The sequence below is a fragment of the Micromys minutus genome (genome assembly GCF_963924665.1).
Source record: "Micromys minutus genome assembly, chromosome: 32".
NCBI classification, from domain to species: domain Eukaryota; kingdom Metazoa; phylum Chordata; class Mammalia; order Rodentia; family Muridae; genus Micromys; species Micromys minutus.
The window spans coordinates 7,160,047-7,172,992 of record NC_137967.1 but is presented as its reverse complement, the minus strand read 5'-3'; the positions used below and the strand labels follow the sequence as shown (position 1 = coordinate 7,172,992).

General features: G+C 36.0%; 2 protein-coding genes across 2 annotated transcripts in view; one reads left to right on the top strand and one right to left on the bottom strand.

Annotated features, from left to right (window-relative positions):
* Positions 1–10,317, bottom strand: part of LOC308413999 (uncharacterized protein) — a gene marked incomplete at both ends in the record, with an annotated part of 50,050 nt that extends 39,733 nt beyond the window's left edge. The window contains 4 exons of the mRNA XM_080909166.1: positions 5,344–5,571; positions 6,939–7,748; positions 9,418–9,706; positions 10,121–10,317. Coding sequence (XP_080765292.1) covers positions 5,344–5,571; positions 6,939–7,748; positions 9,418–9,706; positions 10,121–10,317 — 1,524 coding nt within the window. The remainder of the gene's footprint in view (positions 1–5,343; positions 5,572–6,938; positions 7,749–9,417; positions 9,707–10,120) is intronic.
* LOC308413593 (vomeronasal type-2 receptor 116-like) overlaps positions 1–12,946 on the top strand; it is a gene marked incomplete at both ends in the record, with an annotated part of 711,488 nt that overhangs the window by 422,607 nt on the left and 275,935 nt on the right. The gene's annotated exons all lie outside the window — the stretch shown is intronic.

Below are 12,946 nucleotides of genomic sequence, written 5' to 3'. Positions count from 1 at the left end.
TAAAAAAAGAGATGCACACAAACATAAAATAAGCCTAAAGAATTTCAAATAGATTCTATCCAAAAATAAATTGTCTTTTTCACATAAGAGTCAGAACACCAAATGCACAAAAAAAAAGAAGGAATATAAAAAGCATTAAGGGAAACAAGTCAAGTAACTCATGAATGCAGACCTATCAGAATCACACTAGACTCTTCAACAGAGACTGAAAACTAGACGATACTGAGAATATGTCATACAGACCCTAAAAGAATACAAATGCCAGCCCAGGCAACTATCTCCAGCAAAACTCTCAATTAACATAGATGAAGAAATTAAGAATAGGGGAGAGTGACTGCTATCAAGACTCAGGGCTTGCCTTCACAAAACTGAGCCTGCAGATAAGCTTGCATGAGCTCTCCAACCAGAGCTCATGGAGACAGAATAGGGTCACTGCAGTCAGAACTCACTACCTATCTGCAAAGAGACAAACACCCAGAAGCAATTTCCTTCCTGAGCCTATGGGCCCTTAGATCCACATGAGAGACAGGCTCCAGTCAGAGACAACAAATCACCCAAAATTAAAGACAACCAGATGTGAAAAGCAAAAGAATCTAAGCAATGGAAGCCATATAACTTGAAGCAATCCCACTGAAATCAAGGCTGCCCACTCTTACCCTAACTATTCAATATAGCATTGGAAGTTCTGGGAAGTGCAATTAGACAAGAAAAATGAATCAAAGTGATTCACATTGGAAAGGAAGACATCAAAGCATCACTATTTTCAGGTGATTTGATTGCATACTTACTTGACCCCAAAAATTTCACCAAAGTACTTTTGAAACTAGCAAACAACTTCCAAAAAATTAATACGAACAAATTAGCCTCCTTACTCTACTCAATGGATAAACAGGCTGAAAAGGGAATTATAAAAATGACACCCTTCACAATAGCCACAAAGAATATAAAATTACTTGGGGTGACCCTAACCAATGAAGTGAAGGATCTGTATGACAAGAACTTCATGTCTCTGAAGAAGGAAATTGAAAAAGATCTCAGAAGTTGGAAAGATCTCCCATGATCATAGATTGGCAGCATCAACATTTTAAATATGGCTATCTTTCCAAAGCAATTTACAGACTCAATGCAATCTCCATCAAAATTCCAACTCAATTTTTTACAGAGTTGGAAAGAGCGATTTGCAAGTTCATCTGGAATAACAAAAACCCTAGAATAGTGAAATTTATTCTCAAGAATAAAAACACTTCAGGGGGAGTTATCATCCTTGATCTCAAGCTGTATTACAAAGCAATTGTGGTAAAAACTTCATGGTATTGGTACAGAGATAGGCAGGTAGATCAATAGAAGAGAATTGAGGACCCAGAAATGAACCAAAGCACCTATGGTCACTTGATCTTTGAAAAAAGAGGTAAAAACATCCAATGGAAAAAGCACAGCCTCTTCAACAAATGTCATTGGTTCAGCTGGCAATGAGCATGTAGAAGAATGAAAATCAATCGTTTCCTAACTCCTTATACAAAACTCAAGTCCAAGTGCATCAAAGGCCTTCACATAAAACCAGGTACACTGAAAGTATTAGAAGAGAAAGTAGAAAGAGCTTAGAAAACATGGGCACAGAAAAAAAAATATGAACAGAATAACAATGACTTATGCTCTAAGATCAAGAATTGACAAATACTACTTCATGAAATTGCCAAGCTTCTGTAAGGCTAAGGACACTGTTAAGAAGTCAAAATGGCAGGCAACAGATTGGGAAAGGATCTTACCAATTCTACATCTGATAGAGGGCTAGTATCCAATATTGACAAAAAAAAAAAAAAAAAAAAAAAAAAAAAACTCAGGAAGCTAGATTATAAAGAATCAAATAATCCTATTAAAAATAAGGTATAGAACTAAGCAAAGAATTTTCAGCTGAGGCATACAGAATGTCTGTCAAGCACCTCAAGATATAAATGCTCAACATCCCTAGTCATCAGAACAGGAATATCAAAACAACGATGAAATTCCACCTCACACCAGTTAGAATGGCAAAGATAAAAGCACTCAGTTGACAGCAGATGCTGGGGTGGATGTGGAGAAAGAGAAACACTCGTCCACTGTTAGTGTGATTGTAATATTGTACAACTCTGGAATTTAGTCTGTGGTTGCTGAGAAAATTGGACATATTGCTACCTGAACACCCAGATATTGCACTCCTGGACATATACCCCAAAGATTCTCCCACATATAACAAGAACACATGTTCCACTATGTTTAAAGCAGCCTTATTTATGATAGCCAGAAGCCAAAAAGAACCAGATATCCATCGACAGATGAAGGACACAGACAATGTGGTACATTTTCACAATGGAGTACTAGTCAGCTATTAGAAACAATGACTTCATGAAATCTATAGGCAAATGAATAGAACTAGAGATTGACATCCTGAGTGAGGAAACCCCATCACAACAAAACACACATGGTATGCACTCACTGATAAGAGGATACTAGATCCTGAAAGGTCTGAATACGCAGTACCCAAGAAACAATTCATGGACATTATGAAGCTGAAAAAGAAGGAAGGCAAAAGTGGAAATACCTCAGTCCATCTTAGAAAACAGAACAAAACTCTCATGGGAGGAAATGCAAGGTCAAATAGAGGAACAGGGTTTGAAGAAAAGATCACTCAGAAGCCTACTCACCTTAGGATCCACCACATGTGCAGTCACCAAATCCAAGAACTGTAGCTGAGCCCCAAAAGTACTTACTGCCTGGAACCAGACAGACATGCCCCTAAGGAACTACGCTACAGTCATATGGATACAGTTGAGCATGCTTGCAGCTAACCATCTGTCTGAACTCAGGGACCCAATGAGGTTGCTAAAGAAAGGACCTAAGGAGCTGAAAGGGGTTGCAACCTCATGGGAAGAACAACATTATCAACAAAGCAAACTCTCCAAACCTTCCATGGAGAAAATCACTAACATTTGTGCAATCTTGGAGGGACCTATTGATCCAGTTTGGAATGTAGCTGAAGAGAGAAGTGTCTTTCATCAATGTGAGAAGAGGCTTTGGTTCCAGGGAGGACATGTTTTCCCTATGTATGGGGAATGCCAAGGCAATGGGGAAGAGAGGGTGATTAGGAGAGAGTGCACCTTTGTGAAGGCAAATGGACGGGAAGGTTGATGTAAGCAGGGCTGTGTAAAGGGATGACATCTCAAATATAAATACAGAGGATCTAATGAAAATGACAAAAAAGAAAACAAAACATTTTATAACAAAACCAGATTTACACGATATCTTTAAGAAATCCAGGCATACGAAAAATAACAGATGGAAAATGCCAACACAAGGAGAGAAACTGCACCCTAGAAAATGTGAGAGAGTGTCTTCTATCAACTAGCACAAAAGAAGACAGTCAAACAAACACAACTCCACCTCTAGCAATAACTATCAAAGGAAACAACAATCATTGGTCCCTAATATCTCTCAACATCAATGGATTCAATCCACAATAAAAGACATAGACCAACAGACTGGATAGGTAAAAAGGACCCAGCATTTTTCTGCATACAGGACACACACCGCCATGACAAATACAGACACTACCTCAGAGTAAAAGGGTAGAAAACAATTTTCCAAAAAAATGGTCTCAAAAAAAAAAAAAAAGCTGAAGTAGACAGTCTAATATCAAATACAATTGACTTTCAACTAAAGTTATTTAAAAAAGTAAGAAAGGAAATTTTACACTCATAAAAGAGAAATTCACCAAGATGGACTCTCAATTCTGAACATCTATGCTCCAAATTTAAGGGCACCTATATTCATATAGGAAATCTTAATCTCAAAGCACACATTTCACATCACACAGTAATGTGAGAGACTTCCACACCCCACTCTCATCAATAGACAAATCATGGAAACAGAAATTAAACAGAGACTTAGTGAAACTAACAAGTTATAAACAAAATGGATTTAACACACACACACAAATATGTATATAGTATACACATATATACATGTTTATCCTAAAACAAAAGAATATACCTTCTTCTAACCACATCGTGGTTCCTTCTTTAAAACTGAACATACAATCGGTCACAAAACAGGCCTCAACATATACAAGAAGACTGAAATAATTCTCAATGGAGTTGATGATTTGTAAGTTAAATTTTAATACAACACCTTACTATTGAAATTCAATTTTTTAGAACAAAATAATCATTTATTTCAAAGAATTCCATTGTGAGAAATGTAATAACCATATATTACATAAAAATATTTAAAATCATACATAAAGAATGAAACAACTTTCAAACTGATAAGAAATGGGCCATTTCTGGACATTCTTGGAAAATCATGTAATTCTGTGTTGTGTGGTGTTTTACACTTAATGGATGTACAAATGTTGAACCATATTTGCATTCCTGGAATAAATTCTTTCTTTGCTGAGAGAATGATCTTTGTGTTGTATGTTCTGCTTTTATGGTACGTGTTTTTGTCAGGAATGAATCTTACATAATTATCAAAGAAAATTTTCTTTAATTTACCTTATTCCCTGTTATTGTACGTTATATTTATTTCCACTTTTTTTATAAAGAGATGTTTTTCTCTTCTATGTGAATGAGCCTCTCTATTCTCTGCATGCAACCAAGAAATGTCTTAAAAAATAAATCAGCCTTGTTTTGATTTCATTTTGAGACACTTACTAAAGTATTTAGTTATAACTGAAAATTATTTGCCACCTTTGTCTGGTTGTTGTTATTGCCGATTTTGATGTATTTTAATAGTCATTTCTTTGGGTTCTAGTGCTGTCTGTGTGTTCCTTTGTTTGACCTTTTGTTTACCTCACTGATAAGTGTGAAGGAGTTCTTCAAGTTTATGTAAAACTGATTTTCTGTGACTATCAGTTTCTGTAATTGTGTTCATTCATGAATTTTGTAAGTGTCCTTATATTCTATGGTATGACATTTTGTGTATAATAACAGTAGTTAGCAATTGGGACTCTTAGTATTTCATAGCTGTAACATTAACCTCACCCATATCAACATCTGTTCCAGAGGTTTGTGGTAATGGAGGAGATTACTGTGTAATAAGGAAGAGAATATTGTTTAGGTTAAAGGCAAGAACATCAAACGATGGTAAAAAACAATTTTGTAACTGTTAAATATTGGAAAAAGATTTTGATATGACAAAAGTATATTTTATGCATGTATGAAGTCTTCAAAGAATTAGTAAAAGTATGACCCAAGAAAGAGAAACCTAATACAGGAGCATAGGAATTGGTTCCTGATGTGACAATATATTTCATTTCAATATGTTTACTGCTGTGTATTTTGAATAAAAAAGTTAGTACACACTCACCCTTCTACGTCCTGTGGCCAACTCAGTCATTCCTGCAGATAAATGAAAGAGTTGACCATGTGGAAAATATGGGCTGAATTGTCCTATCTTCACCTTAAACGCAACATGTTGTGAGAAATTCCAAATGTGAAAAATGTCATATTCTTCCTGCAGTGTTTCTCTATGTTTCACAATCACCCTGTCCCCTAGGGGATTAGTAAAGTTGACTTTTCTCAGAAAGGAATTTACCTGAAAGACAAGCAGCATTCTACACTGTACTTATGTTCATTCAAGTCACACAATGGATTATGATGACTTAGAAATGGCATGGTCATTTAAAGAATGAAAGAAAAATCATAAAATAAGCAAAGGAAATGAAATGATAATATTCCAAGAATTTCAGTCCACTCAGAGAGACTGTCAAACAAAAAAAAAGAAAAACAAAAAAAAAAAAAAAACATAAATGCAGAACCAAACACAGATATGCAGCACACACATACAAACACACACCAACAAATAAACACAGAGAACCACTCACATGTTTTCTGAATCACACATATAATACAGCTATACAATTTTTTACACACAAATATACATAAATGTTGACACATATATGTAAACAATCTGACAAAAAGAAAGATATATAGGCACTCACATAAAAACATAGATACATAAAAACACAAATTACATACACTGGCACACACACAAAAACATGTACACACACAATCACATACACAAACACACATTGACAGTGAAACATGGGAAGATGCATAAATATATAAGCACCAGTCCAGAATGATATTGAGACACAGAGATATTTATACTCAAACCTAATGACAGTAAGGCAGGAAGGCCGAGGGAAGGACACACACAAAAAATATAGGTAGACACACCCACAGTACAGGAAACACAAATACAAATAAACACATAGACACACAAAATATTTAAGTTGGTATACAAAGAAAAATACCCAAATAACTGGACAAAGAAATAAACATGCATACATAAACATGCTTATAAAACAAAGTCATACATAGAACAATATTTTTCTTACTTCCACAGTCATATAGAAAGTTAAACATATATGTACAAAACAACACAAATATAGTCACAGATACACGAAAAGAGTAAAACATATACATCTACTCATTGAAAAGATAAATTCACACATCTATAGATGAAACTGAATACCAACTTGTTTACTTACTCTGAGACAACCAAGTATGCTCCACAGAGCCTACATTGGCGCAGAATCACTGGAGAAAACTAAAGAAATGCATTCCTTAAAATAATTTTTATATAATTGACAAATAAATATAAAAACTCATCTTCCCATCATGGATAAATTTCAAGAGGAAAGCCTCTATATCCAATATGAGAGGATAAGCTGATGGGTATTCAGGTGCTCATTATGAAACCACAAATGATACCCTGTAGATTCTTTTTCCATTCACATTCATACCAGTCACTAGATTTTCTTTTTCTTTAGGAAAAAATGTGCAGAAACCCTCTATTTTATAAAATATTTTCTATTTCATTAAGTGTAGGCATCTGAGAATCTCTAAATGACTATGCAATTGAAAACAGCAACAATCATCCAACAGAAGAAACTCTACCTTCAAGCATGGAGAACTGACTCCATTCCCAATGTCTGTTGCCTGATTATCAACCTGTTGCAGATTCATCTCATGGAGTGCATGGGCCATGGCATAAACAGCATTGTATATGTTATGACTACCATCACTAAAGACCATGTTAAACTTCTGTTCCTTTAGCCATTCCAGTGAGATATTGGATGTATAGTCCTCTAGTATTTTACAGTCAGATGCTGAGGATTCATTGGTAAAGTACTTCCAATCTGGCATTACTAGATATAAATCGTTGTTTTTGGGATGGTACAATGTCTGTACAAAATTTTTAAAGCTAGAAATCTCACCATGGGGGTGTAGAAAAGTAAGAGTCCCATAGAATGTGCCATGAGTTAAGTCTCTCTTACTGGTAGGGAAATTATATTGTTTTGTGGTGACCCATATTCTCTGTATAACTGGAGATTCCCACATTCTGAAGCTCAATTCAATAATACTCTCTGCTTCCCCATGAATGATAATAACATTAGTAGATGACATCACAATTTGTTTGTGGTACAGTTCAATTTTGTCATAAGCTGAAATAATATACATTAATATGTTCACAAAAGCAAAGCAAATTCCCTTATCTTCACTCTCTTTTATCATCTCTGAGAGAAACTGATGACCTTGATCATCATAGGTGATGACAAGGCCGACCCAGTTCCAGTTGAAGTAAAGTAAGAAGGAGACCATTGCCAATGCTAGAGATGTGTGCCTTGGGGCCATCTGATAGAGATAGGGAAATTGTTCGTTATCACTGAAGACGGAATGGAAAGGTCCATAGTTCAGCTGAAGGAGCTACAACACAAAGAACAGCATGAGGTGCAGTGCACGTAAAAACCTGTGATCATATTTACCTAAAAACAGTGGTTACCTGTGACTTGTTTTCTCATCTCTGATTCAAATGAGCAAATGAGGAAGCCTGGCACATGCACTTCTAATGGGAACAGCAAGCATGGCTGCTTAACAAACGTGAAACAAAACGTATTTGCATGTTACAATAACTGCCATCCTGTCTTTCAGCTTCTGTCTCGATATCTCTGTTTTTCATGTTTGGAGGGATTTTAATACATTTACAACTTGAGGATATTTGACTACTTTTTCAAAGGCATTTATTATGACTTAATTCAGAAATACCTCTGATATTTAACAGGAAATTTTTATGAATACTACTGCTTTAGATTTTAAGAAAAATATCCTAATCATGTATACTACAGGTTTTGATCCACATAAAGATGCCAGAGACTCCTTATTAGAATAAGGCTCCAAAATACTATGGAATTATCTGCCTTGTACCCATTCAGGAAAGAGAAAATCACAACAAAGTAAATATAAAATTGTAAACAATTTTGCCAGCCTAAGTGTTAACAGCAGAACAGATGTAAAATCATCCTACTAAATACCCAGGTATTTTGGGGCAAATTATGTATAACTCATAATTTGTAACTCTTGAGGAAAATACAGAGAAAAAAGTTAGATTGGATGGGGTTATTTCCTTCATATGAAGTGTTTTATAATGAAGGAAAAATAATCGTGTAAAAATATGAAAGAACAAGCTATCAGAACCACCAAACCCTTCTTTCTTAGAAAAGTTCACTTATGAAGGTCCACTCTTGTATCTTATGATGAGGAGACAAAAGAAATACAAGATAAATCATAGCAATAATTTCCATGAACATTTGATATAATCATTAATTATTAAAGAAAATGACTTATAATAACTATTACCAGTATGTTACTAAAATTTTTGCCACTGTGTCTACTGACAGTTGTCACTCAGTCCATTAATATTTTCTTATATATTCACTGGTAGTAAAATGGCTAACTCCACAGACTGCACTGGAGATTTTCGCCCTATCAGTGCCACTGAAATGTCATGAGCTTCCAGTTTAAGAATAGTCTGCCATGCCTTTGCAAAAAATACTCTAGATACTTAAATGTTGGGATACTGAGCAAATGTTTGTAAATATAATTCTGTTCCATTAAAGTTTATCCCTGATCACTAAACTTTTAACTGCTCCATGAGTGTAAGTGATCCATGATTGTAAGTGATAACTCTGTTATTTTATGGTTTACCAATAATAATCTAAAGGTATGACCAAGATAACACATACTAGGGACAGATTGAGTATGTTCTATGTTTTGGAAAAACATAAATCAATCTCTGCTTATTGAGATTTGTATAAATAAAACACTGAATGCCAGTCTGTCAAGGCTGCAAGATCCTCTCTTCCACCATGACAGACTCAATTCTTCATGACCTCCTCAATTCCTCCTTTCTGGAGTCTGTCAACTTCTGGAGGTGGCCCCTAGCAAAAGGCCTATCATGTGTCTGATTAGTAAGTACCATGAATCTGCATAGATTGACATAAGTATGGATCCAGACACATCCACTGACTTTCTTAATTGATATCAAAATCCCCCCAAAAGACATGACTTTAAGAATTCCTGGCCTATGAAAACTCACACGTGGAGATATGAAGATGTTCAGGTATAACCCCACATACATGGATGTGAACCAATCAGGTCCTGTAAGCAGAAATGAACACATAGTTTCTTCATAACATATATAATTAGGAATACGCATATATATTCCTTTATATCCAGGTGGTGGAGTTGTCATAGTTTTTCCATCACAGTGGCCCAAAGTGTATTTTATAGTCAAAGACATATTAGGTAAAAGGTCAGGATTCCTGTTGATTTCATCCACTGTAAAGGCTAATGCCAAAGCATATTTGTGGTGTTTAGTTGTTTCTCTGTAAAAGAGAACAGTGTTTATTGTGGACAGATGTTTAGGCATGATCACTTGTACTCAGTAGATGCAGTAACCTCTACAGGAAAAAATTATGTAACCAATTTCAATGAGTCATTACTGTCGAGAGTGCAACATAAATTGTTATGCGGAGGGAATTATGTGAAGGATCAATGTATATAGTCCTGTATACCTTAGCTTCAAGGCTTTAGGTCAGGTGCTACCTAAGAAAAGCAAACCTTTTATTGCCTTGATAAAAAAGAGAATATAGGATTGAATCTGTAAAAGAATTAACTTGTTTCTTGTTCTTCAGATTTAGCTACAGGAGAGAAGATTCAAGAATTTGCCTAATCTTCATCTTCAGAGCACTCAGGAAAGATTACATTTTATTTACAAGGAATAATATAAATGCACTTACAGGACATTCAGAGTCTGGTTAAAATGATCTTTCTCCATAGGCTTCTGAACTGCTCCAAGGATGAAGGAACAAGTTGGTCCCAAGTCTTTATCCTTGACCTCATTCAAAGTTATTCTCCAAAAGCACCTGGGATCAATGTCATTTGCCATGAGAAGTGGAATGTTGAGGAGGAAGAAGACTGCCATCAAAATGAACATATTTCCTGTCTGAAATCTGTGCAGAATGGATCGTGAAGTGTCATGCATATCAGCACGTCAAATTTCTACCAGCTTTTATTTCTCTGGGCAAAGGAGATGTTTGCTGCATACTCATGATTCATTCGTTTTTCAGATTGTTCCTGAGCCCTGGAGTAATCTTAAAGACTTTCTTCCCCCTGGCTCTGCAACTGGTACCCACAGCCCATGTAATAAACAAGGGTAGGTAAATACTTAGGAGGATAAAATCTTCTCAGTCTACATGACATCACTCATAATTTTGAATGCCTGGAAGGAAGCTCTTTTGTTCAAATTTGGTCCTTGGGAAGTTTCCACAAGGTGTTTATGTGAACACAATTAGAAATGATGTCAGTGGATTGTTTCAGACGATTCATATGAGACATTCAGTAACAGTACAATAAGAGAATCTCTAGATACACAGCAAATTGTTTTCAAAAGTACAAATCAGAGAGAGGCAGGACATGTTTATAGTCAGGGAGTTCCGCAGACTATGTAGTGTATGGACTATGTCACAAGAGTCACATGCACAGATTAATTGAGGCCTGTGCTTCCAGTGTTTTGAGAATCCATAAACAGACCAGTTTAGAAATATATTAAATCCTGTTTTATCAAAAATTATACAATAAAGTTCTTAACAGATCCACAGTTAATTTGCATGATAAAGATTGTGTGTAAAAGGTTCAACAAGATCCAGACAGAATGCCATGCTGTGTGCTTTCTTTTCTCTTCATTCTATTGTTTTTATATAATAACATCTTACATTTTATCCTGTTCCCATTTCTTCTCCACAAGCACTCTATTCTCTTTTCTTTGGCTTCTATGAAGTGCTCCCCTATCTGCCCACCTATTCCTGCCTTAGCACCAAAGCATTCCTCTACCCTGCATCAGTGAGCCTTCACAGGACAGAGGGTTCCCCATCAGCAGATATGGAAGATAAGGGTACATATCCAGATGGAGGCATAGATCCCTCCTCTTTGGTTGGTGGTTTACTATCAGGGACACTACCTTCAACACTAATGAGAAAGTAATATTAACATTTGAATACCAAACCATGATCTACCTGTCTGATCCTCAGGCTTTTTTTTTTTAATTTAATAACATGGGCTGACCCATCCATTGTTCATTATCTTTGTTTTCCTACATAGTTTTTGCTCATTGTACATTGCAGAAGTGATGGGTCTTGTTGTTTCTTTTTAATTTGGGAAGGATTTATTGAAATAAATGCAATCTATTTTCTCTTGATTGTACTAAGTATGCAAGAAGTTAATTAAACTGCTGAGAAAAATTAAAGGATAAGGAAATGAGACAAAAGTAGAATTCTGGGAAGTATAAAACAAGTAGATGAATGGCAACTGACTCATCCAGAAGGATGGTAAGTTTAGGTTAGAGAGGAAATCGCTAGCAGTCTGCTATTGACAATGGCAGCTCAAAAGCAGCACTACTCAAAGGGACAGATGTTGCTTGAAGCCTATATTCATGTAGGACTTACTTTCTTTTTTGCATCATTTTATTGAATATTCTCTGTATTTACATTTCACATGTTATACTCTCTCCCTCAATCCCACCTCCCCCTTCGTCATCATATTACCTCCATAAAGGCCCTCCCTCGTCCAACTACCCTCTTCTTTCCAAATACCTTGGCATTTCTCTACACTGGAATAGGAACCTTCTCTGAACCAAATTTCTCTCCTCCCATAGATGCCAAAAAATTCTGTTCTATGCTGCATATGCACCTGGGGCTAGGGTTTCTCCATTTGAACTTACTGGTTAATGTTTTAGTTCCTGGGATCTATGGTGGTTTGGGTAGTTAGTAAGTTTCTTCTTCCCATGGGTTTGCAGAACATTTCAGCTCCTTCAGTCATTTCTGTAGCTTCTTCACTGGAGTCCTTGTGTTCAGTTCCATGGTTAGCTGCAAGCATCCTCCACTATGTCATTTTGGCTCTAGCAGAGCCTCTGGGAGGCATCCATCAGATTTCTGCCAGGAAGCACTTCTTGGCAACAGCAATAATGCATGGGATTACTAGCTTCATATGGGATGAATCCCCATGTGAAGCAGTCTTTATATGATCCTTTCTCCAATCTCAGCTCCTGTATTTGGCCCATTATTTTCTTTCATGAGTGTTTTGTTCTCCCTTCTATAAACTACAGTGGCATCCACATTCTGGCCTTCCTTCTTTTTGAGCTTCACAGGTGCAATGAATTGTTTGTTGGGTATTCTGAGCTTTTTGTTCTAGTATTTGCTATTCAGTGAGTATATTCCATGAATGTTCTATTGTGACTGGGTTACCTCACTCAGTATGATTAGCTACAAGTTTCATCCATTTGCCTATGACTTTCATGAAGTCATTGTTTCTAAGAGCTGAGTAATACTCCATTGTGTAAATATACCACAAATTCTATATGTATTCCTATGTCGAAAGACATCATAGTTATTTCCAGCTACAGGATATTTTCAATAAGTCTGCTATGAAGATGGTGGAACATATGTCCTTCTTAGATTTGGAGCTTCTTTGGGATATATGCCCAGGATTGATATAGTGGTGTTCTCGGGTAGTGCTATGTCAATTTTCTGAGGAATTGCCAGAATGATTTCCTGAGTGGATTACCAGAT